General features: G+C 44.0%; 1 protein-coding gene across 4 annotated transcripts in view; it reads right to left on the reverse strand.

The window, feature by feature from the left end:
* The window catches only part of MTCL1 (microtubule crosslinking factor 1), a 104,818-nt gene extending 103,703 nt beyond the window's left edge, over nt 1-1,115 (reverse strand). For 3 of the 4 annotated variants that reach the window (XM_050708923.1, XM_050708922.1, XM_050708921.1), the window contains exon 1: nt 255-382. Coding sequence is in view for 1 of the 4 variants with exons in the window: in XM_050708924.1 (XP_050564881.1) it covers nt 255-1,115 (861 nt within the window). In the remaining 3 variants the exon portion in view is untranslated. Of the gene's footprint in view, nt 1-254 lie in introns of all 4 variants that reach the window. The other variant, XM_050708924.1, reaches the window with a different exon arrangement.
* Nucleotides 1,116-26,436: the final 25,321 nt, after the last annotated feature.

Genomic DNA, 26,436 nt, shown 5'->3' on the forward strand with positions numbered 1-26,436 from the left:
GAACCGGAGGACACAGCGCTGCCGGCCTTTCCGTACCGAATGAGGAAACCGGTCCCTTCTTATTTTAACGGGCGGCATTGAGGAAAGCAGTTCCTGGAAAGCAAGCCCTCGCTGCCCGGCGCTTTGGGAAGAGTTTGGGCTTTGCCCAGCCACCACCGCAGCCCCCGAGCCCGCGGGCAGCTCAGCCCAGGCTGCCAGCACCGGGGTACCGGCGGCGGCCCCCCCCCAGCCCCCCGGCCCCGCCGCTCACCCACCTTGAGGTACTCGTTCTCGGAGCGCAGCTCCTCCACCTCCCGCTGCAGCTCCTCGGGGGCCGCCCGCGCCGGCTCCCCGCGGCTCGGGGCTCGCCCGGCTCCGGGCTGCGGCCCCGGGGGGGGCTCCCCGCGGGGACCGGGCGGCGGGGGGGCGCCGCGGGCCGGGCCGGGCAGGGCGGCGGGAGGCTCCCGGTCGCTGGAGCCGGTGCCGGACTCGGCGTCGCTGCTGGCGGCCGGCGCCGGGCGCTGCTCGTCGGAGAGCGGCTCGGAGGGGCAGTCGGACAGGTCGGAGCTGCTGTCCGTGTGCCCCACGCGGGCCAGCACCGCCGCCGCCGCCACATGGCCGCCGCCCGGCGCGGCGCCCCGCTTCCCCTTCCTGCCCTTGCCGCCCGCCGCGGCACCCTCGCCGCCGGGCTGCCTGCCCCCGGGCCGCCCGCCGGGGCCCGGCTCGGCTCCGCGGGCCGCCCGCTTGGCGCAGGGGGCGGCCTTGGCGCCCGCCCGCACGGAGGGGACGGCGGGGACGGCGGCGGCCTTGGCCCCCGGGGCGGCGGGGCGGCGGGGGAGCCGGCCCTGTGCCGACAGCAGCCCCGCGGCCGGCGGGTGGTGGGCGCCCGGCTGCGGCGAGGCCGGCGGCGGGGAGGGCCGCCCGGGGAGCCCGGGGGACTTGGGGGGCGCCGGGGGAGGCTTGGAGGCGGCGCTGGGGGCGGCGGAGCGGGCGTGCAGGTCCTTGAGGAAGGGTCTGGCGGGCGAGGGGGCGCGGTGCGGCCGCTTCTTGTCGGCGTGCGGGTGGTGGTGGCCGGGCGGCGGCCGCAGCGAGTCGCCGGGGCCGGGGCCGGGGCCGGGGCCGTTCAGCGCCTCCATGGCGAGGGCCGGGGGCGCCGGGGGGGCGGCCGGCGGCGGAGCTCGGCGGCGGCGGCAGCGGCAGCCTCCTGCAGCCTCCCCGCCGGCTTTCTCATCACTTCTGCTTCGCCCAGACACAGCCCTCGCACTTTTCTCGCCCGAGCCCCCTCTCCCTGCCCCCTCACCCCCTCCTCCTCCTCCTCCTCCTCGCCGCTCTCTCCCGAGCACTGATTTGCTTCGGCGAAACGAGCCCAAATCCCTCAGCGGCGGCAGCCGCCGCCTCCTCCTCCTCCACCTCCTCCTCCTCCTCCTCCTCCTCCTCCTCCTCTCCTTCCCCTCCCGCTCCCCTCTCCGCCCGGCTCAGCTCAACTTGTGATGCAGCCCCCCAAAGCCTCCCTCTCCCCTCCACCCGACCCGCAGCCCCCTTGCCCGGCCGCCCCCTCTCAGCCCACCGGCGCCGCTGCCGCTGCCCCCGGCCCCGCTCCCGGTGCCGGCCCCGGCTCCGGCTCCTGAAATAGCCCCGCTGCTGCCGGGGCCGCTCGGGCGCGGCGCTCCCCGCCTGTGCGCAGGATCCGCCCCCTCTGTCACGGCGCCAGGCTCCCTGCGAACTGCTGCTCCCCTCCAGCTCCCCGCAGCCTTCATCATAGGGGCGCTGCCGGCAGCCGCTTGCTGCCAGGAACCCTGATTTCGGGCTGGGGAGGGAGTTTGTGTTTCCCAGCCATCGGCATTGCACGTTGGTTTATTTATTTTTTTTACTGTTTTTTATTTTTATTTTTTTTCCAGCTGAGACTTGGCGAAAACCCTTTCTCCGGCGCCTTGCAGCAGCACAACAGCAGCCGCCGCATCACCTCTTCGCTGGCGGCAGGCACCGGCTCGCCCAGAGGCAGTGCCGAGCATCCCGGGCACCCAGCGAGCTCCTGGCTGTGGCTGTGAAAAACACGGGGCCGTCCTCTCGGGGTCCGCGGGGCCGTGGGATCGGAGCCCTTGCGTTTATTTGCAAAGCGCCCGGAGAGCCCCTAAAAAAAAAGGGAGAGGAGCTGGAGCGTGGGAAAGCGGCGCGGCGGCGGCGGGGATGCTCCGGGCTCCTCCGCTCGGCTCCCCGGTGTGCCACGGGCAGGTAGTGACGCCACCGACAACGTCATTGTGCAACAAGTGACGTCGTTTGGCGAGAGCTGCCGCAGCGGGGGAGAAAAGACCCGAGAGAGAGCCGGGGCTGCAGGGGCAGGAGGGCAGAGCCCCGCCGCGGGGCAGCAGCGACGTGCCGGGGGTGGTGGTGGAGTTATTTCAGTTTGTTTTACCATCAAGAAGCTACTGGGCAACGTAAACAAGCCTCCTTTTCTGAAATCCTGGAGCGAGAGATGGTGGTTGCTGTGTTTCATCCTAAGAAATATTATTACGAGAATACTAAATATTATGGATGATAGGAATCAGAAAAGGATGTTGCCACTCTTCCTTGGGTCCTGTTACAACTTTCGAGAATACGCTGTAATTCCAGATTCTCCTCTTAGCTTTGCAATGTGTTTTAGTCCCGTGATGAAAGGGGAACTGCTCGGGACTGATTTATGGGTACTCTGGTTTGACTCGGTTGCCCCACGAACATAACACTTCAAATCAAAAGGAAAATGAAAAAGTATGGCTCAAGATAAGCCACTTTCCTGCAAACAATAGCTGAGAGACAGTGCCAGGCTTCTTTGCACTGGAGGGGAAAAGAATTAGGGAGGTGGAAAAAGGAGCACATTCACAAAAGGCTGGGAATTAGCTGGGAAAGTTAATCCGAGACACTTCAGTGCCTGACAGAGTCCAGTTTGCTTTGGTTACCTTGAAAATTTTACACAAATACGTGAATATAGATTATTTTTGGTTATTTTATGATTTTTTTTCCCCAACAAATGCTTTGTTTCAAATACTAAATGCTTTATTTTTGAAGGGTCTCCTTGTATGCCTGTGTATCATCAGCCACGAGCTCCCAAAGGTGAGGATGAGGAGCTGAACTCAGCCCGGCTTCCCAGTAAACGGAGAAGCCAGGCTCAGAACAATTACAGGCTCACAGCGGGGCAGGGTGGCCTTGGATCAGAAGGGAGACTGGAGAGCAGATACCTCCATAAACGCCTACCCTTGTATTGTGTGCGCCTTCCTCTCCTTGAAGCTTACAGGAAGGCTGGTTATCCCCTGCACTCAGAGGCGTTCAACGAGGCGTCTTAATAAAGTGCCTCATTTACATTGATACACAAAATAGCCTGGGACCGAAAACATACAGCAGCAGCACACATTCGGCTGAGACCAATGCTCGGTCACGCCAAGATCCCTTTAGGTTTTCCTGGCGGTATGAAGCGCTCAGTAACAAAGCCGTGCAGTACCAGGAACCCCTGCCGGGCACGTGCCTGGCTGGGTGCAGATGGCAGGTTTCTGTGGCCTGAGCCCAGCTGCGGCAGCTTGGCTGGGTTCCTCCATCCTCTGCTGTCCGTGTCCAACGCCATTTGGAGGTCCCTGGAAGAGTGGCGTAAATGGGCATGGCGGGGGTGAGAATAGGACCCTAATATGACAGCTAAGTACATACCGCAGAAATCTCCGCTGGGCTAGGCAAATGCCCAGTGAGGGCTGCTGATATCATATTTCGTATTTATTTATATCAAACCATTTTTTCCCTTTACTTAAATCTCACTGATGGTTCTCACAGGAACGTGCAGGCACCAACTATCACGCTTAACCTAATTCTCCTCTCCCATTCTTGTTATTTGCTTGTAATGTCCAATTGTTGTCTCTTATCGTAAATTAGTCATACACTCCCTGGTGGGGGAACAGTTTCTTATATGCTTGTGTGACTCTTAACATAATAGGACGCCTGGGTGTTGGTTGAATAATACAAATAATCAGACATAACACTTCTACAACAAATTTATTTTGGCAGTGCTGATATCCTTTGTCCAATTTATGCAGACATTTGATAACCGAGTAGTATTTGCACAAATAATTATGAAAAGTAGATGCTAAGCCTGACTACTTAGATTAGCTATCACATGTTTTACAAAGTGTAAGGCACAGCTTGGCAGTGCAGGGCTCCCTAAATTCCTTTCTAGGGCTGAGGCACAAGAGAGTTTACAATTACTTGGAGAAGATGTGAAGAGACTCAATCTAAATGTAAATTTGTCCCTCAGCCGGCCCAGCTTACAGTAGCCTAAGCCTAAGCTATTATTTTCTCCTATTTCAAATCCCTATTTCAGATCTACTTGAATGATACCCTAAGAGCAGCCGACTTGTAATGGCCAGACTCGGAGCTGCAAGGGAGCACTCGTGTGTACAGAACTAACGCAAATGCTAAATGAAGACACAAATGCATCCATCCAGACTGTACGTGTGGATAAAACAGCGTATACCTGCTTGAGTCTGTCATTATTCCCCCTTTATGTGTTGCAGATCATGAGTTGTAATTTCTTTGTGGCCACATTGTGCTCTGTGATTATACTGTCGCAGAGGAATCCTCACAGTGGCCAGCAGGTGTTACAGTAACGCATTGACAACAAAACCCATGAATAGCTTCAACAGGAAAATGTGTGACATTGAAAGTTCACAAATCTTTTTTTTTTCCCCATTTTTTTTTCAATCTGTTCCTCTGCTCTCCCTCCTTGGGGGATTCAAAGCTCCAAAGGCCTTTTTTAAAGCTTTACTCCTGGTCCCTGGAGTCATATCTAGATTGTGACTGCTTGCTCCTTGTTTGTACAAAACCCTGCTATTAAAAGTCTTAGTTCTTTACTGTTACAATATTACCAAGTGCCAGAATTCAATCAGAGAACAGAAATAATTGCATGAACTAGCTCCTGTAAAGGACCTCAGTACCAGAAGAAGGGCTTAGGCAGAATTCAAGCACGTTCATCCAATACTGTGATTCCCCCAAAACCCACCACCCACCCCCACAGGCACCTAGCCCTGTTGGCTGCCTTAATTTTGGCTGTAAAGCTCCACGGACAACCAGAGCTTTCCCCATGTGGGTGCCTGTGCCGGGTCCCCACGGTTGAAGCCCTCCTGCCCTTCCCGAGCACAGAGCTGCCCCCTCTCCCTGTCCTGCCAGCTCTGAGTTGGGCACCCCTGCCCGGGCTGAAATCTGCCCTCCCGTCTGACTGCGTGCATAGTACAGCCAACTGTAATGTCCAATGTGGGGGGGACAAACAAACAAACAAACAAAAGGAAACCACCAAAATTAATATATCATGCTATTATACTAAAGGGCATCTCTGAATCTCAAGCACCAAGCAGCACATACCATCCTATCAGGGTTGTGCAGAGTTCAGAACTAAGCAAGTCAAACATGCACTTTCCCATGTTAATGAATTCGTACTTTTCCTTCTCACAAACCACCTGCGACCTCAATAAACACCCCCACACACACTTCAGAATTTATCACCCGCTCACCACTGCAGGCGCAAGCACCTAGGTTCTTGTATTGTTATTGTCTGTAGCACAGCACTACTGTGTACCACTCATTTTCTAGCTTCTTAACTTTCAGGGGATGATTTACTGCACTTCATCAAGTCTGTCTTTCAAAGTAAAGAAAACACAGCTTCTGCTATTTCTGATTAACCCTTACATGCTACAGGTGCTGTTCAGCTCAGTTGAAAATTACTGAGTTTTGGTGTTTTTCTTTCTTTCTTTTTTTTTTTTTTTCACGCTCTACTATATCAAGACTTTCAAAGCCATGAAACATTTGAAGCCCTGGATGTTTGGTGGCATTCAAAAGGGAGAAACCAAGTAAGTAAAAAAAAATCACTGAGAACCAAAGGCTGGCTTGGATCAGAGTCACCAAAAGAGAAACAGCGCATTTTCTGTCTTCCTTCATAGCCACTAAGGAGTTTGCACAGAAAGGCAGTGTTAGGTTATCAGATATTCAATAAGGGAAAAGAAGGAAAAGTCATACACTTTACTGAAGACAGAAGCTTTTCACACCTTCTGGTTGTTGCAACTGATACACGTTACTGGATATACTGTTTGTAAGTTGTAGTCTGACATTACCTCAGCACCAGAAGTGTTCCACAGAGTTATGAAACATATTTCAAAAGCCGAGGAAGCAGACTAATACGCTGACTGTTGGTTGGCAGTGCTATTAATTTGTATATTCATCAAGGAATGTGTCACCTTACAATAAGCAAACACCAGTCTTAGAATATTATAAATTATCCATCTGTAATGTACAGTTGGCTGAAGAAAGCTGCAGAAAATATCATATTCTGCACACACACACACCCCTCTGATAACTAATATCCAAATATAGCAAACACTCAATAGGATTAGCTTCCTAGATATATCTGTGCCAAATTTAGCAATTAAAGCATCAGTATTTTTCCACAGTGCTTCGTTCCCACTGTATTATTTCCTCCTACCTCTATCACCTCTTCAACTGCTTCTTTTCTGACCCCGATTAGGGACGCTGTTCCCAGCAGAAACTAAATCCAAATTTCTTTTTTGTTGCCACTTCAGTTCCTCCTGAGATGCTGCAGGCAGACACACTGCACTTGTCTCTTTTCAGTAATTTCAATTAATCTACCTTCAACTGATCCTAAACCTTTAGGACATCAGGCTTTACTGTTAGTTCCTTCAAAGCTGTAGCTGTCTTTGATTTAAGTCTGGGTTTTGAGACAGCTACTCCCTAGTTTTTTTCTGTCTCTATAAACCCAAAACAATTGCTTCTCACAAACACTCTGGCTGTGGTGGTTTAGGAGTGGCTTTGTCCTCAGTGCATCTGTTGTTCTGCTGGGGTTCAGGAAAGCTGATTACTGAAGTCTGCTTCCCTGGCAGTGCTTTCACACGCAATTTCCTCTCCAACTCTCTCATCCAAGCTTGGGGCACATCACGGCATCACTGTGGGACAGTCGAGCCCTGGATTACACAGCACCTTTGAGGCAAGCACAAAGTTACCTCCCGCAGTTTGCACTCATCTGAGCAGGCTCCACAACCAGTCGAGAAATCAATGATTTTGAAGAAACATGCAGACTCTCACCCACCTGACAGTGCCTATGGATCAAAACCCAAAGGCCTGGAAGAAGCAGAAGCCAATGAGTAGGAATTATTATCTTGACACAGAGAGAAGTCTAAGCAAGTAAGGTGGACTTCCACGTGCCAGAGGGATGCTTGGAAGATGGACCACCGATTGGACGACAAGATGGAAGCACAATCGAAGTACAAAGGCATAGAGAAATCTCCAAAAATAGTATTACTTGTCTGTTCAGGATTCCAGGCTTTTTTAGCAAATCAGCCATTTACTTTAATTTGTGAACTTAAATAAATACTGTTAGCAGTGCCTAGTCAGAAGTCGAAGAAAAGCTTTGCTTTCTTTGTCAACACGTCTCATAGTGTATTACAGCTTCTGTCTGATCAGTAGCAGAACCAACAGTGGTCAGTTTTCCCTAAACTGTAACGAATGGTCCAACAATAAAGTTTTTCACTAAAGCAGGGAGTTAATACTCACTAAAAATATTTTCAGGCCAGAAAACATATTTTCACAGATCAATAAATATAAATATAAACAAAACAAATAATAAACAATAACATATAAATACACATGTTTTAAGATCAAAAACATATCTCCAGATCTGTAGCATAACCAGGAAGAAATGTTCTTAACGCTGAATGATTAGAATTCAGAAAACAAAGACTCAAAAATCAGACAATGACACATTTATTATGGCTTCACAACACTTTGGGGCTCTTCTTTTTTTGGCTGGTTTGAAGCTGCTCCATATGTTACCTAGTACAAGGAACTGCCCACATTTTGTAAAGAATAGGATACAATCTGATAAATAATTGAATTTCCACATCTCATTTTGTAGGGTTCATCTCAGAAAAATGCTGACATGCCAGTGCAGGAAAAACAGGTGAGGAAGAACAGTTTTCGGATTGTCTTGTCTTGTAAGAGTGTTTGGACTCTGTTCACTAGCTTCTGAAGGAAGAAATATCTTTTCATTCAATTTCTTGCCTGGTAATGGAAATAAAGCTCTAATATTCTCTATTTGAAGCAGTGATGCTACGGTGGTGCCAGCACTGACTGGTCTTAAGATGCTAAATGTATTTGAATGCCTTACCTGTGTGTAACTGATCCAATATTCATATGAAGATCTTCTTGCCTTAGAGACAAAATAATACAACAGCTCAGTTTCTTGGATATGTGGCTTGGTCTGGGAGGACCTACGAGTTCACGCTGACATCTTTCTTATAACAGTGCTGTCATACAACAGCCAACCTTCTTCTAAATACCAAGTGTTTATGAAATGCATGGCAAACAGCAGCTGCAACGTACTGAAAATATTCTGAAGAGTTTTGATAAAATCTGTCTCTGGGGGTTGTTGACGATTCATCTTGTAAAGAGCTGAAAACTCACTGCAAGGTGGGAAGTATGTAGGTATAACTGGCAAAATGGAAAGCAGTTAACTGTTGAATTTGTCAAGGACTACCACAATATAATTGTCATTTGCAATCTATTTATTAACAATTTATAACAGGAAGTAGATGTCCACATTCACCGAATTTGCCAATAGCAAATGTTATGCTGATAGCTCAGGACTGTGACGGGCTGTACGAAGACCTTAATGAAATTAGGTAATAGACAATTTTGTGGTAAATTAAATTTATACCCATGCAAGACTGGGGACTAGAGCTGAGTGAATAATTATTTCTAAAATGTATTAAGTATATTTAGCTTCTGTTTATGTTTGGAAATTGCTCAAGATGTATTTATGGTTTTTCCAAAATTCATTACTTATTTCAGTCATTCCTAACATAATTGTTATGAATAATTCTCAATTCACAAATTGCTTATAGCTAGTTGTGGCCATTTCACCTCAAAACACACGCCCTGACTCCTAATTCCAGGTTGGTCACATCCAGAAACAGCAATGCAAACTGATTTCTGTGCTCTTAGCCCCAGAGCACACTTCATTTAAGTTTAAAAATTAGATAAAGAAGTTTAAAATTAGCTGAATTAAGGAAAGTGAAAGAGAAATGTATGGTAGAGTAGATGTAATTACAAGGCATAGAATATGGATCAGCTTTTCTTCTGATGTTTTGTACAAGATGGATCTCACCAGAATTTTCTGTATCGGAACTTAGGAAAACTCAGGAAAACTAAGCTAACAAATACAAAAAGAGGTTTAGACAATTACATGAGTAAATACTGAATGGAGGGGAACCAATCCTAGTAAAAATGGTGTTTTTAAAGGAAATTCAGAGAAAGACCACAGAGAACCCCAGGGAGTTCACAGGACCCCAAATGGTTGGTCTATTGTCACTGGAACTTCTTCAGTGTTGTCGTTTTATCAGGACGGCCAAGAAAGATTTCCACAGTTAAGAACATAACTTTAGTTTGCTTTTAAAAATGAACTATTCTATGGGTTAAAAAAGAAAGAAAACTATGCTGGTCAACAGTATTTAAAACCCCAGCCATTAGGGCTAATGGGCATCTTAACGGTGCGTGCTGAGAATAGTTTGGAAAGAAGAACTGGTTCAACCCTTTTTCATTTCAAAAAGATCTGTTTTAACCCTGCTTTGGCACACATTATAGACAACTAGTATTGGATTATAAACTGCCTGTCAGAGTTTAAGAAGCATTTGGACTGTGCACTTAGTCATATGGTCTGAATTTTTGGATAGACCTGCGTGGTGCCAGGAGTTGGACTCGATGATCCTTGTGGGTCCCTTCCAACTCGGGATATTCTATGAAACTCTATGAAACTAGATTTCTGTAAATCTAGCATCACATTGCAAAGGGCAAAATTGTGGTGAAAAAGGAAAGAATCTGGATGAGAAAAAGAGAAGTGGGCTTACAAATCAAATTGCCTTCCAACAATTATTAAAAAACACACCAGGTCTAGGACATACTTCCTATTACAGTATATTTGGAAAATTATCCCAGTGCAGCCTGGCAATGACTTGTACCTATCTCTCTACCTGTACTTTGCACATCCTTTCCCAGTGGACAAAAAGGAACCAGGAGAAGAAGAGGAGGGAGGAGGAAGGGGGTGGAGGAGGCTATGAGACACCATGGCCATGTGCAATAGCTGCTGCCTGTCTCAGGACAGCGCTTCCCTCTGACAAACCCACCCCGCAGATCCCAGGATGTCCCTCTGCTTTCTGTGTTAAATGGTGAAGAAGCCAGCCACCCCTGTAGGGGTAAGCAGCATTTGGAGGACTGCCAGCCTAATGTGGCAGTAAATGGCAGCACCGCAGCGCAGCTCCATTTTAACAACGGCAAGTCTATACTTGTGCCACCTCTCCTTTTTAATTCACCACCACAGATGCAAGAATTTTGTATCATTTGCATCATGAATAGAGCCTTCCCTGTAAAAGGATCCCTTATTGTCCATTATTTTTATCATTTTTTTCACCCCTGCTCTGTTTCATTCTTAGTCACTTCTGCCTTTTCTACGGGAATCAATGTTGCTTCTCCCAAAAAACAGGTGTGTGGGATTATTCAGACCAAGTGTTGATATTAAAACTGGGGCCACTTCCCTTCAGTAATACGCAGGGAACAATAATGTGAAGCACTACAGTATGACAGCCATCTCTCGAGTGGAGAACAATATGCACCTGACTCGTTCTTTCTGCTGCCTCTCAACAGCAACATATTGGGATATTGCAGTGCTTCTGCATGCCACACAACACGTTGTGTCCTCGCTTCTTTTGGACTTTTCTGAGAATCTGCAGTGGCACACTCCGGAGATGTACATCATTTTTTATAACACTTCTGTACTTTGAAGCATGAGGAAGATCTTAAACATCTATTAAATTGGCACTTGTCACTGATTATTTTTAAGCTTATCATCATTTGTAACTTTAAAGTCTCTTTAGTTGCTTTAATTATAGATTCCGTACACCATACTTTCTCCATTCAAGAAAAGAGTTCATCATCTCAATTCAAGCACAGTTTTTACAAACTCCAGAAGAGATCAAAAAGATATAACTGAATCCTGCAGTGTGGGCAAACACCTATTGTGCTTGTGTGACTGCATGACAGAAATCCACACCCAGAGCAAAAAAAGGCAGACTTGCTCTAGGCATAAAGTTTCTCGTCTTTTACTGCTGTTTCCCTTATGTATGCCTGTGCTTTTCTTTATCTCCTGCTCTTCCTTCACATCTAACTCCTACTCATCCAGAGTATCAAAACCACCTTTGCCCTCTGGGCCAGGTCACTTCTCTCTTCAAATACTTCTTGCCAGCAGCATAATTCTTAAGGTCTTATCCTCCCATCTTCATGGGTTTACCCATGTTTCCTGCTCCTTTCAACACACAAAATGTGATTAGGGTCAGGAAAGATGCTGTAAGCACACAGGGTTTGAAACCATCTCGAGGCAGAGATGCAGCTGCAAAGTGTGTATTTTGTATATTTTCGGTGTATATTTTATGCCTGACCTGTAGTTGAGGTGGGCTGTGTAAACCACCTTTTGAGACCTCTTTTTCATCCCCTCAGATTACCTGCAAAAATGGAGTAACACATTCCCTTTCCATGTAGGTAGTATTAATTTTACCAAGCGCATGGGATATAGCAAGAGAAATCGTGTTACAGTTCTGCTAAGACATCAGTGGCTCTTCTGGCTAATCGCTGTGATTGTAGAGACCACGGGCAGGTTCAGCACAAGAGTGCAGGCAACTCTTCCATGTTCACTGTGAGATCAAAGTCAGCTACTCGCCCCTCCACATCTGATGGTTTTGCTCCATGTGATGAGCCCAGGGTTCCCTTTGGTGACCTATGCTCCTGGAGGAACCACAGCCACAGCCATGAAGGCTTGGACTCAAGCTCTGCCGCTCTCACCTAATGTAGTATTGATCCCACTGCAACAGTCCCGCAATCTCAGAGATCAGCTCTTAAGCTACAGCCCATGTTCACAGACCGTGTCTCAACTGCTTGGTAAATGTTCTTTTGAATACAGGAAAAATTCATAGGATTTAACGTGGCTTTACTGGATGGCATGCTTTATTTTATATTCTTTGGTGTCTTTGTGAATTTTCCCATAAAGCTGCATAACTACTTCATATTTCATCTAATAAGTGATACTAAATAAAGGTATTATTATCTTTTTTCAATCTTAGTTAGTATTCATAGTTTTTACATTGTGTGAAATGAAGAATATTATCCAAGCAAAACTATCAAGTATGAAGAACTGAAATCTATACTGTTAACTCAAGGCTACCACACACTGCACAGTAAAACCTTTTAAAGACTACTACACAACACATTACAGATCTAAGCTTTTCAAAGCAGGATATGCAGGATTAAGGCTACATTTAAATCCAAACATGATAAAAGGGAAAAAATAAATAGGCAAAACACCATTACTTTATATTGATGTTACGTAAGTACTTACATAGGGAAATAATTCATTCCTTATTTCTATCTTGTAATGGTACTGGGAGGAGAAAAGATACTTTAAAGCATTAACCTCCCTCCCCCTTTTTATGTTGTTATCTAATCTGATACCATAAATACTAAAATACTTTAATCCAAACTGTATGGTAATTGTCATCATAGGGGCGAGCTCATTTTGTTTGTAAGGCTCAGCCATGTCTTTTCTCTTTTAGCACATACATTTCTCTTCCGTGCTTCAGCTCTAACATTTCGGAGTTTGTGACCACTGAAATACTTACTTCCATGATGCTTCTCAAATAACCACAGCATTATATCTGTGCTGTATTCTACCTTTAAGTTTGTGACAGATATTCTCAGTACGGACTCAGTCTTGAGGTTACTTATGTTTTCAGGCAAGACCACTAACATTGCATTATCCTTTGGGACTACATATGCTGTCTACATAATATATGTCTATTTTGTAAGCAGCTTAGGATAGATAGACCATATTTTATATGAAGCGGAGCTTATAACCAATGCCCTTATTTAGTAATAAACCATGTTCACAGTCCTTCTGCCTGTAGCGCCCAGTAGCAGACTGGGATTTATTTGAGAGAACAGGAGTGACAGCACAATAACATCTACTGAAATGCGCTCGGTATCGCTGCCTTTCTTACTGGGAGCTGAGGACAGCAAGCAGCCAGCGGTGTAGCTTCCTGTGCTCCTTGGTAATCGACATGCATAAGAGGCTCCTGGGTCCTCTCCCTGTCACTCAGCAGTCCACCTTCCCAGGAAGGGACACGACGACAGAAATGGCAGCAGCATTTGCAGGAGGGTAAGGCTGCCCCCATCCCTCCCCCAGGCTCCCGGAGAAATATGTTGCCTTTGAAATCCACATGGCAGGATATTAAAGATTTATGGCTCCTGATTCTTGCTACAGTTCACTTTGCTGCTTTGTTTACTTGGCAAGGAGAGGGAGGGAGGAGGGAACTGGATTAGCCTCGAAACCCCATGACAAAAGGCAGAAAAGCTTTGCCTCAGGCATTTAATAATCTACATTTCTACAGAATTACTAAATATGCCTGCCTTATCTCCAGAAAAGTTGGCATATTTTAAAATAGTAATTCATAGCACTTAAAAAACACTTCACACTAAAATAGTTTGAAAACCAATGGGAGCTTTGTTCTGATCCAGTACCCACTGCAACGTACCATAAGAGACACACAAAACCACACCAGGATACAGAAACAGTATAATTTAGTTACTATTTAAAGTCTCTGAAGTTCTTTTTTTACCTAAATTACCTTTAACACCACAAATGCTACACAGCTAAAAATAATAACCAGAACCACTGTGATGGGAGGCTTGTGAAAAAGAGGGGGAGACAACTCGGGATTTCAGTCAAGTGGATAATTATCTTTACATATGCAAAGGCCTTTACAGCTGAGAGACCGCTGCAGTATTTCTCTGAACGTAACATAAGGGAAAGCTATTGGGGCATTTTATTTTATTTTTGTTAACATTTCCATCAGAGAAAGAAAACTACCTCGTCTTTTCTGATGGCATTAGATAAATATCATGCAATGGCTCAAAACACTAATTTGTTTAATTGCATTAGTCCACTCCCCTCCTGTTATGGGAATTCAAGCTTCAATGGCAAATCCAACCCCTTAATGAGATTATGGTGACGTTCTCAATATGAGGCTGTAGGGTGGCAATAAGATGGGCAAGGGAGCCACACGTCTCCTTGGTGACCAGCCGAGTGGTTAACCCTGGTAAGAAAGGGTGGAGGGAAAAATCAGTTTGAGTGACAGCACTTCATCCTTTAAACTTCACTTCACTGCTGAGCAAAGCAGAAACAGTGCCAAGCAGTGACCATGGGGAAATTACCCTTGTTTTAATCTCCCTCTCTTCCAGCTGATGTCAGGAGAAAGGGACAAGACAAAGGACCTCCAGCTGTGGTAAAGATCATTAAAACAGAAGAACACAAAGCCATGGACATCACTGTGCCATCTATTAAATATTAGTTTCAGTTGAATGCAAACATTTTTCTTTGTTATGCAGCTTGATACTATTATTGCTATTATACCTTTAATCCTTTTTGCGCAGCTTTATTCCTTTTTTTACCTCCTTTGTAACGAAGGTGCCTTGTAGTCAGCTCTACCAGCTAATCAAATTGCTTTCTCCTCATTACTCACAGTGAGTTAGAGCCTGAAGCCTAAGCTAACTGGGATATATGGTCACGATTCAAGTTCTGTGGAAGGGCTGAAACTGTGCCAGCATCACAGTACACAGATATGTTGTTACCGCTGTCATATCAAGAGCAGGTGATATGCTTTTGAGTTAGGGAGTATTTAATCACATGGATGCCCAATTAGTATACAGTGATAAAACATGGGTTTGTCATTCATGGCATTCACTGGAGACAAATGATAAATCTTTTAATGTCAATATCCAGTACATCCAATATCAATTTCTCCAATCCATTGTTTTAAGACAAATGTCGGGCAACATTAAAGAGGTGATGTCTGTGAATTGTTATCTGTTATATTATTTTTTTCCCATGACCGAGATATTTCTGAGTCAGAGGACAACACTGCCCACATACATTGAAGCAATGCATAACCCACACACATAGATCCCCTGAGCCTGGTTCAGGTCACAGCAGTGCAACTCTAGAGGATTTCCATTGGAGCCAGCCGAGTTAAAGTGCTGTGAAAAATGTCCATAAAGGCCAAATGGTTTCCATTTCACAAGACCACATAGGCAAGAAAAGTCTGGAGGTGCAGGCCCATGGGTAAAACTGGTCTAAGGGCCCCAAATATTAAAAAAAAATGAAAAAGCATCAGAAAACTTACTCTGAGCACCATGCACCACTGGTGGGTGGCTGGCCGCTCTGGCATGCTGCAGCTGGCTGGGAAGGCAGTGTCCTGCTGCAAGGGCGAGAAGAAAAGGACAGTCTATTACTAAGTGAAACCAACACAAGCAACTTCTAATTCCTCCATGCTTTAATTTAGCTGAGAGCGTAATCAATTGCTGAAATCATTTTGCTATTTTTAAACCTTAGGGAGCAAACGGAAATCTCATTTCAAAGACAGAACCTTAATTATGCTTTCTGAGAGCTAGTCATTTGCCAAAGGAAAAGCAATGAGGCCAGTGCCACATTCCTTACCTCCTTTCTCATCTGCGAAGGTTTCTGATGCCTCCTGCCGACTCACCGAACTCAAGCTTCCAGCACATGGGGTTTCCTTTACTGTGGACTGGCTCCTGGCAGGTATTTTGACGCAGCTGATCACCAGGATTAGAACAGAAGAATCAATGGGTTTCTCATTTGGTTTGTTTTTGTTTTCCTTGGTGCTTTTGGGAAAGCCTGTAATTCTTATAACCACATCCCAACATCAGTCGTCGAGATCTTCTATTTTACAAGATACCTGTACTGTAATCCAAGCTGCCATTACAAATGCGGCTAGGTATACTTGCAGTGGCTTTCATCTACCTAGAGCCAGATGAAAGGTTTCTGCGGCCTTGGGGCTGCTGAAGCCAGCAGCAGTGAAGCTGCAGCAGCATGGGGTCCCTGACAACCCCACAGGAAACGCTGGCACCTGCTTGGATGGGCCCTGGGCTCGGCAGCCCTTTCTGTGGTACCTCTTCCCTGGCTCTGCCAGAATCGTGCCTTTCCCTCATGGAAATACATCATTTCCTCCACCACAATTAGACTGTCTGTAGTTAAGTCTTCAAAACCTCATGTTCTTTGGTCCTTCAGCCCATTTATTAAACGCATAGCCAGTTTTGCTAGTTAAGCTTTGACAGTTCACGTGGGCTGAGAGTTCAGCTCCCGCCACAGCAGCTCCTGTTGTGGCTGTGGGCCTGCCTGCAGCTCCTTCTCTTCAGCTCTGGATTTTTTCCTGAAAAAATCACCTTTTTGTGTTTCCTGAAGTTTCTTTGTTGGTCATATTTTATCTAGGGCCCAAGAGAAGACATTCTGGTGTACTTCTGAAAGTTCAGCAGGATCAGTAAGTTAGCAGCTTAAGAAGTTGAAGACTGGGAAGAAGAAGAGATACTCACAGCCCCTTTAAAGTTATTTGATACATAATCAAATACAATCAAATATTTTGATATATCAATTATGAGCACAATCTCTCTTGACTTACTTTCCTAACAGTGAACGAGATGAGATCTCTCTCCTGAGAAGTACTTGGTGTAGGAACATGATTTAAGCACTCAGATTTAGATGAGTTAAGTGTATGGCGCGATGACTCCTTCTCACTCCATTTTTCCACTGCTCACAAGTAGGAATTTCAGATATATGTTATTTATTTACTTTTTAACCATGTGATGTGACCTCTTACTGCTAATGAGAAGAGATTAACCTTTTGAAATATGAGGATGAAATTACACTCTCTTCAGGACTACAGTCATGAGCTAATATAATCACAGATGGCCTTAGAAAGAGCTCCGCACATGTCAGAACCCCAGATCTGAAATTTGTGTCTATAACGACAAAACCAGAACCTTACTAAATGCTTATTTAGCAGGTTCAGGATCCCGATCCCAATCCATTCTTCTTTGGCCAAGAACAGAGAACAGTTAGTAAGGCTGTGAACCCAGATCTCCACCCACAGTTTCAGTGGGAGGAAAGTCACCTTATAGCTGGGTCTTAACATTGACTAGTCATGCAAAAACAAGAATTCTGGTTTTCATGGAGAGGTCTAAAACTAAAATGAGCTCTTGAAATGCAGCCCCAACACTGTTTGGAACTGAGTTTTGGGTGTGTAACACATACGGTCGTGCTTGGCTGTACTATGTTTTGAACACAGCTGCAAGCACTCATGTAGTCATTCCCTTAGCAACATCCATCTGAGATATGGAAATATTAAGGTTATTAAAAAATAACTACTAGTCATTAAGAAAGAGCACCTTCATCTGACCACATGCTAAGAGAATTGTGAAATATAGGCAATATTATCTGGAAATTAAGAAAAAAAAGGGGGGGGGGGCGGGGCAAAGAAAGGCCAAGAGAGACCTTTTACTTTGTGTTGTAGTACCATAAAATACAAATAAATGGGAGAAAATGCAGTTATAATTCCAGTGCAGAATTTGAGGAATTCCTTATGGCTCTGCCAGAGGTGAATGGTCAAGGACACGGCCCTTCTGATTAGCATCAACATTTTCACAGTGTTTCACATACGTTTAGGTGGTTGTGTATCCACAGGGGAGGAATAAGAAGGTATAATGTAATGGCATTATGTAGGTTTATCCCATGCAGAAAATACTTATCTACATTTATCCAGCTCCCTTTCAGTTCTGCTGTCTTGTGCAGCAGATTGGATGTCAAGTCAAATATTGCAATGCTAGAAAAAGAGGTTTTGCTACTGTTACTGGCACAGTTTTAAGAAAAGTAGAGGTCTAGCCCTACATATATACTTCAGAAACAACAAAAGTAAGTACAGTTAAATTCTAGTTGAAAGATGCTTCCAGTGATAAACTAATAATTTTGTTGGCAAGACCTAGAGTATATTCTTAATAGTATCAACATTTGTTCCAGTGGTTCTCTTCCATTTCAATGTCTGCTTCTTTCTTCCTTTTTACCCATCCCTCTCCACCCCTTCTAATCCTTTTCCTCCCATTTCAATAGTTTTCATCCCACCCCAGGCTGCTTGCCTCCTACTTGTACTCCACAGGACCTCCATTTCTACAATGCTCCATTGGAACTTTCTCACCACTTTTGTCCTCTCCATATTCCCAAGACATGCCTCTTACACAATTCCGATTTACTTCTCCCCTGCCCCACAATCCCTAATTTATCCTCCCTTGCTGAAATCCCATAAAGCCTCATGCTCTGACATCCACCAGTGCTCTGGAGGCTCCTGTTAACCCTGTTTTGTAGGTGCTGGGGCATGCCTGTGTGCAGCTTGCACGGTGCTCTGCTACTGTTTCTGATTGGCAAGACACCGCTTTGATGGCTCATCTGGGCACACCAGGAGCTCAGCTCAGCTCAGCTGGTGCTGACAAAGTAGGCATCACCCCCGCTTGATCTGACAGGCTGACAATGCTGGTTTAATACTAATGAGCACAATTTCCCGTTCCAGTATCTCATTAATATCTGCTTCTTTAGTCGCAATTCTTCTCCTTTTGCTCCCCCAATTCCACTCTCATCTAAATTCAATCTACTGGTGATGTACTCATATCCAGTCTCCATTTTCTCTTTGTTTTCTCCCCAGATGCTCCTCTAATTCTCTTGCCTAGCGCAAGAAGCAAGAGCGGCCAAACACACTGAGCAGTTCAAGTACATATAAATGGTTACTGAGCTCGCAAGCCTTTGCTAAAACAGCCTTTTCCTTTGCAGCATGGAGTTAAATGAGAAAGAAGGGGACACGATGGGCCACGTGCTGGGGAGAGAGGTCAAGGTGCTAACTATGACTGAGGCGTGCTTTCTGATGAAGAGCTGTCAAGGGAGATCAAAGATCAGGCTGACCAGATGCGTCTCGTACGCAGAGGAGGAAGGCAACAGGCCCAGCTCCCTCTGGTCACCATCACTGAAGCCACTCAAAAGGAGGCAGCTGGGATGTAAAGGAAGAAGGAAAGCACAAGGCAAGGAATGCCCCAAGTGAAACAGGGCAGGTATGACCTCCAGAGGTGCCTTCCAGCCTCAGCCATTCTGTGCCTCTGTAACTGCTCTCTGACCTCTTCAGATATTGGCAGGAACCTGGAGCTAACTGTCTACCACCTGAGTCAAAACCCTCTTGTAAGCCTTTTCTCTCTCAAACATTAACAGTTACTTACTCAAGTTATTTAGAGTTGTGCAATGCATGCGAAAGTTGATGTTATTGCAGAAAACCTGTAATCCTCCTTGTCTTATTGACTTCGTTGCATGGTGTTTGCATTAATGGGGAAAAAAAAGGTTTAACTGGTCCCAATATCTCTCCTCCATCCTCCTTTTAGCACTATTATCAGCAATATTTTAAATTTCAGCAGACACCTAAACTTTCTTTATGGGCTCCTAGCACAGCCTAGCACAACTGCAACAATTTAAATCTGTTCTATCCAAACACATTTTATCTTTCAGTATCTTATGACCCAGGAAGACATAAAACTCAATTTACTCATTAACCTTAGCTTCCTGAAGCTGCAATTACCGCCCTGTGGACAGCCAGTAATTGAATTGAGTAAGAGTAGCATGCAAATGCCACCCAGTGCTAGATAGTGCTAAGAGATAATCCTGCACGCTTAAGAAAAAGGCATCTCCGCACAGACAACAAGTAGCAAAGTAGCAAAAGGGAACATGCATAAAGCAGCACATGCAGAAATTAAAGAAACGCAAACGATCAGGAACACAGTGGCAATAACTACAATATTATGTAAGCGTAGGTTTACAGCTTACAGCTAATAGAATGCAACTGTTACTTTTGCACTGAAAAGCATGTTCTGGTGGATGGTTTCACCACAGAATCAGATCTTGTTTTCCTCCCTGCCTCCCAGAGTCATAATTCAAGGTGTTTGGTTACATTTTATATAGCCTAGTACATCTTGCTCCAACTGTAGTGACAGAGATCAAGACATAAATAAGGACTGGAGCTAGCAAAACGAGATTTAGTTTTAAGGACACTTGTCTTTTTACATTGTGTCTTTTTTTTTTCTTTTCTTTTTTTTCCCTCCCATTAAACCATCAATGTATTTTTCCCAAGCCTCTGGATAGAGCTTTTGCATTTTTAAGCTTGATATAATTTAAGTATAGATGACCCTGGCCTCTTACTGCTACATTACGTATCTCATCATGGTGCTTGCGGAAACATCTCAATATTTGGTTGAGTGCATTTATTATGTGACTTCATATTCTTCTCACGTTCTTCAACTTGTTTTATTTTCCTGGTTCCAGTCCCTATTTGTTTCTTTCTCCCTTTGCTAGTACAACATGCTCCAGGAAATACAAAATGCCACTTAAGACCTTTCATCACCAGGGTTCTGATCCCGTAGAACACATGCCTATGGGAGTATTTCAATTCAGATTAGGATCATCCCCTCTTACTGCACTAGAGTTCATGTGGTAGAGTTGTGTTGGAGGAAACGGATTTCTTCTACAGGAAACAAGAAAAGGAAAGAGAAAAGGAAAAGGAAAGAGAAAAGGGAAAGGGAGCCAGACCACACCAAGTGCAAAGCAATCCCTTCCCTAGCAATGTGCCTGGGGCAGAGCCCCAGCACCAAGTGCACATGGATCTGCTCACTTTGGACCTCGCTACTTGTTCAGATTGACATAGCAGTCACAGCATATATAAGCATATACCACTTTCTCCTATTTTAATCTGATGACACCTTTCAAGAACTGATAGAGGATCTAAAACATGATTTTTTCACTGACAGTTTTGTTGTAAATGATGTTGTCTCTTAAATCAGATGTTTGACTTGGGTCAACTTGACTCAGGTTCTCCTCTTATTCTTTTGAAGATCAGAGATGGACATGAATATAACTTTCCAGGACCTCTCAGATCCTCAAGTGTTTTTGAAGAGCAACTGTGAGTGCTAAAGAGACTTACGATTTCTTCAAGCCATCATCTCTCTAAGGCAAGTCACACATACTTTGTTTTTCTGCTCAGGAGCTTTTCTGTGTAGTTCTTATATTTTGCATGTTAATATATCATCATTTCAGTTTTTGTGACATAAGACATTTTCTGGGATAGAAGAAAAGGGGTGCAGGGTATTTTGGATGCATCTTCTAGGCACTTCTTCCCTTACTTTTTGAGACCACGCTGTTTAGGCTCATGGAGTTCCTGGGTGCTTTTTTCTGCAAGGCATCACAACTGAGGCTTGGCAGGCTTTGGCTGAACTTGTCTCAGCCCGACTGGAAACTTTGGTTTAGCTTGTTCAGATGTCAAAACAGCTTTTCTAGTGATCAGACAGCTACTACCCAGTCTGTGCACTTAAGCTTATTTGAACCATGTGATACACTGATTTTTATACAATAAACATCACTAACGTCTCTATGTAGAAAGAAATATTAAGGATTCATATGTAATGATACAGTGAACATTGCAGTTACACAGAGGCAAGGTATGACAGCACAGGCCTCCCAAGTGAAGGCCCTGGACGTGATTTAGACAAACACAGGCCTGGGCGGATGACAGAGGGGGCTCAGGATAATGCTCAGGATGTAAGTATGCGCCACTAGTCAATGAAAGAGAAGTACAGATAAGAACAAAATAAGTTCCAGGAGTAACAGTGAAGAAGAATCCAACACATGCAAAATGCACTGTATATTGTAAGACACTTGCAGACCAGTTAAGAAAGGACACAACGTGCCAGTGTGTATGAAATGTGAAAACAGCCAGCAGTGTAACCTAGGGTGGTGAAGAAGTCACCAACATCACACACCTCCTGATAAAGAACCAGAGCAAACCCCACCACTAGTATCACTCTACCCTGTGAGTCTGCATGTGCTCATGTGTTTTTGTGCAAGTTTAAATTGACTTTTTAAATAGAGATGTAGTTTGAATTAGTTATATGATGAGGACAGTGAAATATAGTAACTGGACTAATCACAGCAACTGCATTTTATTTTAAAAAAGGTTTGCAATTAGGCCAACAATAAATTCTTGGCTTTGTATATGAGGTATGTTCCCCTTTTTGTCCATAACAGGATTCTGAAAGTAAGAAACTGATTACAATTAAGATTTATTTTGTTGCTATCAAATAATTTGTATGGACGCATAGAATTCACAGGAACCTCTGAAGGTGAGTAATTTTGTTATGGATTTCTATTTAGAACAATGCTAATCATGCAAGATCAGCAAGAGTAAGTTTAAACTTTTAAATGTGTCAGCATGGAGATTTGCACTGCTTTTAAAATGCTTTCAATCTGCTTTTTAAACCGGCAGAAACAGTGCAACCTGCCTGCGCTTTCCTTTATCTTGTCTGTACTGCCATGCAAATTCCACTGAGTAGAGCTCTCTAAGGCTCATCAGACTGATGCTGATTTTGGGTGGTTGGTAAATCCTGTAATCAAGGAAGACATGTAATAAAATGATATTGGGGATCTATTAATATCTGTGATATTCAGCCATCACAGACCGCATGAAAAGGGAGATCCACTTGATGTAATCTACCCGGATTTACCAAAGCCACTCAGCCATGTCCCTCCCTGAAGGCTCTAAGATGCCACAGGATAAAAGAAGCAGTACTCTTTAGAATAAATTCCTGATTAAATGATAAAAAGTTGTTGTGTACATATATGCTGAAAACACATTTTTGAAAGCAATCCTAGCCTTCTTGAAAAAAAGAAGGTAAAAATAGTTGTACAGAGGAGAGCTGTAAGGACACTTAAAAGAATGAAATGACTTCAATAACAGGAACAACTGAAGATATGACTTGTCAAGACTAGAAAAGATATGACTGATGGAAAAACTTGCTAAGAGATCTTAAAATTACAGGTCACTTCGAAAAGGTAAAAAGGAAACAATTGTTCACTGTTTCTTCCACTAGGAGAAAGATGGGGAATGAAGTGAATTAGAAGCTTATAGATCCAAACTAGAGAGAAGCACTTTTCCCCTAGCATATAGTTACACTGTAAAACTACAGTACATTGCAGGTATCAAACCCACGTGGGTCTACAAAACTGTAAGCAATTGATCAGACCGGTTCTTGGAAGAAAAATCCATTGTGATATTAAGATACTTCAGGTGAGGAACAGCAGAAGTATCATCCAGTTGTCCTGTGCAGTTGGGAAAAAATGTACTTTATTTTAATCCTTGTCTATTAGGGGATGGCAATGAGGAAAAAAACAACAACTCAACTCTACGTTTGTCTATAATCACGGGGGACTGAGTTAAAGCAGTCTGAGCCATCCCTTCCAAGTCCTCGTTCTTAAAAAAATTCAGAACTGTATTGGAATAAAGGAAGCCACTCCCTTATGTGTGGGTCACCACTGGCTGCAGATGGATGTTTGTCTCCTCTTTCTGGTGGTCATCAGAGCTCTTTGGACTTCGTCCTCCTCCTGACATCCCACCAGAAACCCCACCAGCAGCAGCTGCAGCATCTTCCACAGAGTGGTGACTATGTTCAGAAGCTTGTAGTATAAAGTCATTTTATAATTTGGCAGGTAATGGATTTTTGTTGACCTACTGCCTTCTTCCCCACTTTTAATGCAAGCCTGTACAATTCCATAAAGCCTGTGCTCACGTAGCTACTGGGAATTTTCATCACCGTCCCTGAGAAAGAAAACTGACTGGTTGCTTGAGTACTAGCCAGCTTTTAGAGACCCAGCTAGCGAAGGTGTCTGAAGGATTGTGAGTGCTAGAGCACTGGGGCACACGTGGTAGATTTTACAACTCCTATGCGCAACATTTAAAGAATGGGATAAAGGGCTCTGGGTTAAAAGGAAAACAACAATTTTAATCTAAAAGACGTCTTCATTTCCTCATAAGAAAAAAATCATAGCCAATACCAAACAAATTCTCATTTTTGAGAGATCAAAATCCTCTTCAGGAAACACAAAATTAGGATTATAAATAAAATAAGATCTAAATGTTTCCTATCTGCTGGGATCCACAGGAAGCTTGATTCTTCTGTTAGAGCTGGCACTTACCCAGACCGACAAAAAAATTTGTTTTAATAGCATTGAACCTGTGATCTTCTATGACAGAACAACATCCTCATACAAACAACTGGACCTCTGAAATGCCTCTAAAAATTAAAATTTGCCCTCTGTGATTTTAAGGGTTAACACCCTTCACCAGAAACATTCACATGTATTGTGGCCCGAGTTGGAAGTACAAATAATTTCATGCAAGAACACCTAATCAAGTTAGTAGCATAAAGAACAGGTTTTAGAGGCAATTCTAAAACAATGTGTGTGTGTGTGTGTGTGTGTGTATTTCTATTAGGAGTCATAATACAGAAGTATAAATCACATTGTGGGGACGGGGCACATTTCAATTCATTTATTAGAAAATAAAGGCTCAAGTGGGTATGAAATCTTGATGATTTTTAAAGAAGTTATACAAGTAGGCACTCAAGAAGTACAACTAAACAAGTTACATCTATCATACAGATCACTAGAAATTAGGTAAAGTATCCTTTCTATCAAAGATGATGCCTAAGCATACACAACTTTGAATATAGAAAGAAAATATTCTATTTTTAAACATTCAAATAATTATTTCCTGGTATCAATGCAACACGCTAATGCATTTCTTTAGGCATATTTTCAGTTCCCTCAGCTATTCACTACTACTATACTTTCATTTGCTGCTTCTGAAAAAGGAGTTTGGGCAACAGACGTTTACCGAGCAGGAAGAAAGCAGCAGCAGCTAACCCTACAGCAGAGGTCTCTGACTTCTTCCTTGACGGAGCTTCAGTGACCCCTAATGGACAACTTCCATCAGTGCTTCTGCCCCTAACAAAAAAAACAAAGCTACGCTGCAAAAAAACACAGTACTGAAAACTTCTTGTTCCAGCCTAAAATAAACTCTGGCGCTTTGACATATTTGTAGCTCCCATTCAGGACCAGTGTACCTATTAGCATACCACCATCATACCCCGGCTATTTGAAATATAAAGAAGAACACAGTTATAGGTGAATAAACCCTACATTTAATGCAGTCATTCTGGTGATTGGTTATGACAAGGCTAAATCAACATTTTTAAAATGAGAGGGCAGTGGTTTTACATCTTTCCACACACACACAAAAGAAGTTGAGGCCTAATCAACATTTTGAATTGATCCATTTATACCATTTTAAAAGGAAGATCTGCAATCAGCACAGTCAAGAGCCTTTATAAACAGCAGTAGTAATTTGAAAGATAGAGTGCAAAGATTTCTACCTTCTTTCCCGTAAGTAACTATACCTGCCAATAGTATGGCAATGAGCAGTTTTCATTGCAGGAATAGGATTCTCTGCTTCAGTACAACTATTACTATTTGCACCGAATAAAAAACAAACACAAGAAGGGAGAAGTTCATGCTGGTTGGAGCAATCCCTTTTTCATTCACCAGCAGCAGAGATGAGCTTCTGTGAATGAATTCTCAATACAGGAAAGTAACCAAGCTGGAAATGATCTGCATTCCCTATTCCTCTTCAGGCAAAAGTTTCTGTTCACGTTCTTTCTTAACTAGCTTCATTGCTGTACTCCACTTTTCCTATCAACCTTCCCACCTCAGAAATGAAGCTGCTATAAACCTCCCCACTTCGCTGAGATTTTGACACACAGACGGATAAAGGCATCGAACAAAAGGATCACAATGTTCCATTCAGGCAACTTACAACAGTAGTCCATAAGATAACTATTGGCTTCCAAGCTAACTGGATTCGCAAGAAATTCTTCACACATTTAAACCTACTTCATTTCCAGTCTTGCTTAAATCTAGCACTTCAGGTAGTGATCAGTTCACAGCATCACTTTCACAAATAATAATGACAAAAAGGCAAACCAATTAAGGCAAACCCTTCACTGCCAAAAACTTCTACCCCTTCAGTAGAATGACATAAATTAAGCATTGACATAAATGAAGGAACATGGAAGCGTACAGCAATGGCAAACATGCAGTCCTAAGTTTGCTTTAGAAAGTCACCATACCCTGGCTTTAAACTCTCAGTCCTTTCTTCTGCCGCCTTCTCTTCCTCCTTCTTTAGAGGTAGCAAATGCTGAAATCAGCTGTGTATCTCTGTTCTGAAGAGGCAAAAGATCTGGTGAGCAGGAAAAGCAACCGCCACTGCCCCTGCAGCACACACAGCATGACCGTACAACTCCTGAGAAAATAGCCATGACACCTATTGAGTAAATCAAGATATGCTAGTAAGCCAACACTTTTCATTTTTTTCTGTATTGTGACTCACTACTACACAAAAGAAAAATTTCCAGCCTTCCTACTTTCCTTCTATTCATCTATAAAGAAATGACCTGGTAACTCAGCCCACCGGTTGAATGTCCATTATAGGCAGATCTAAAACTCTCAGAAACAATCGAGTATCACATCAGTCTCTTGATAGAGATGAACTTAATTTTTGGTAGAAGACAGTGCTAACT

Source organism: Cygnus atratus, chromosome 2 (assembly GCF_013377495.2).
Source record: "Cygnus atratus isolate AKBS03 ecotype Queensland, Australia chromosome 2, CAtr_DNAZoo_HiC_assembly, whole genome shotgun sequence".
In the NCBI taxonomy this organism is placed as follows: Eukaryota; Metazoa; Chordata; class Aves; order Anseriformes; family Anatidae; genus Cygnus; species Cygnus atratus.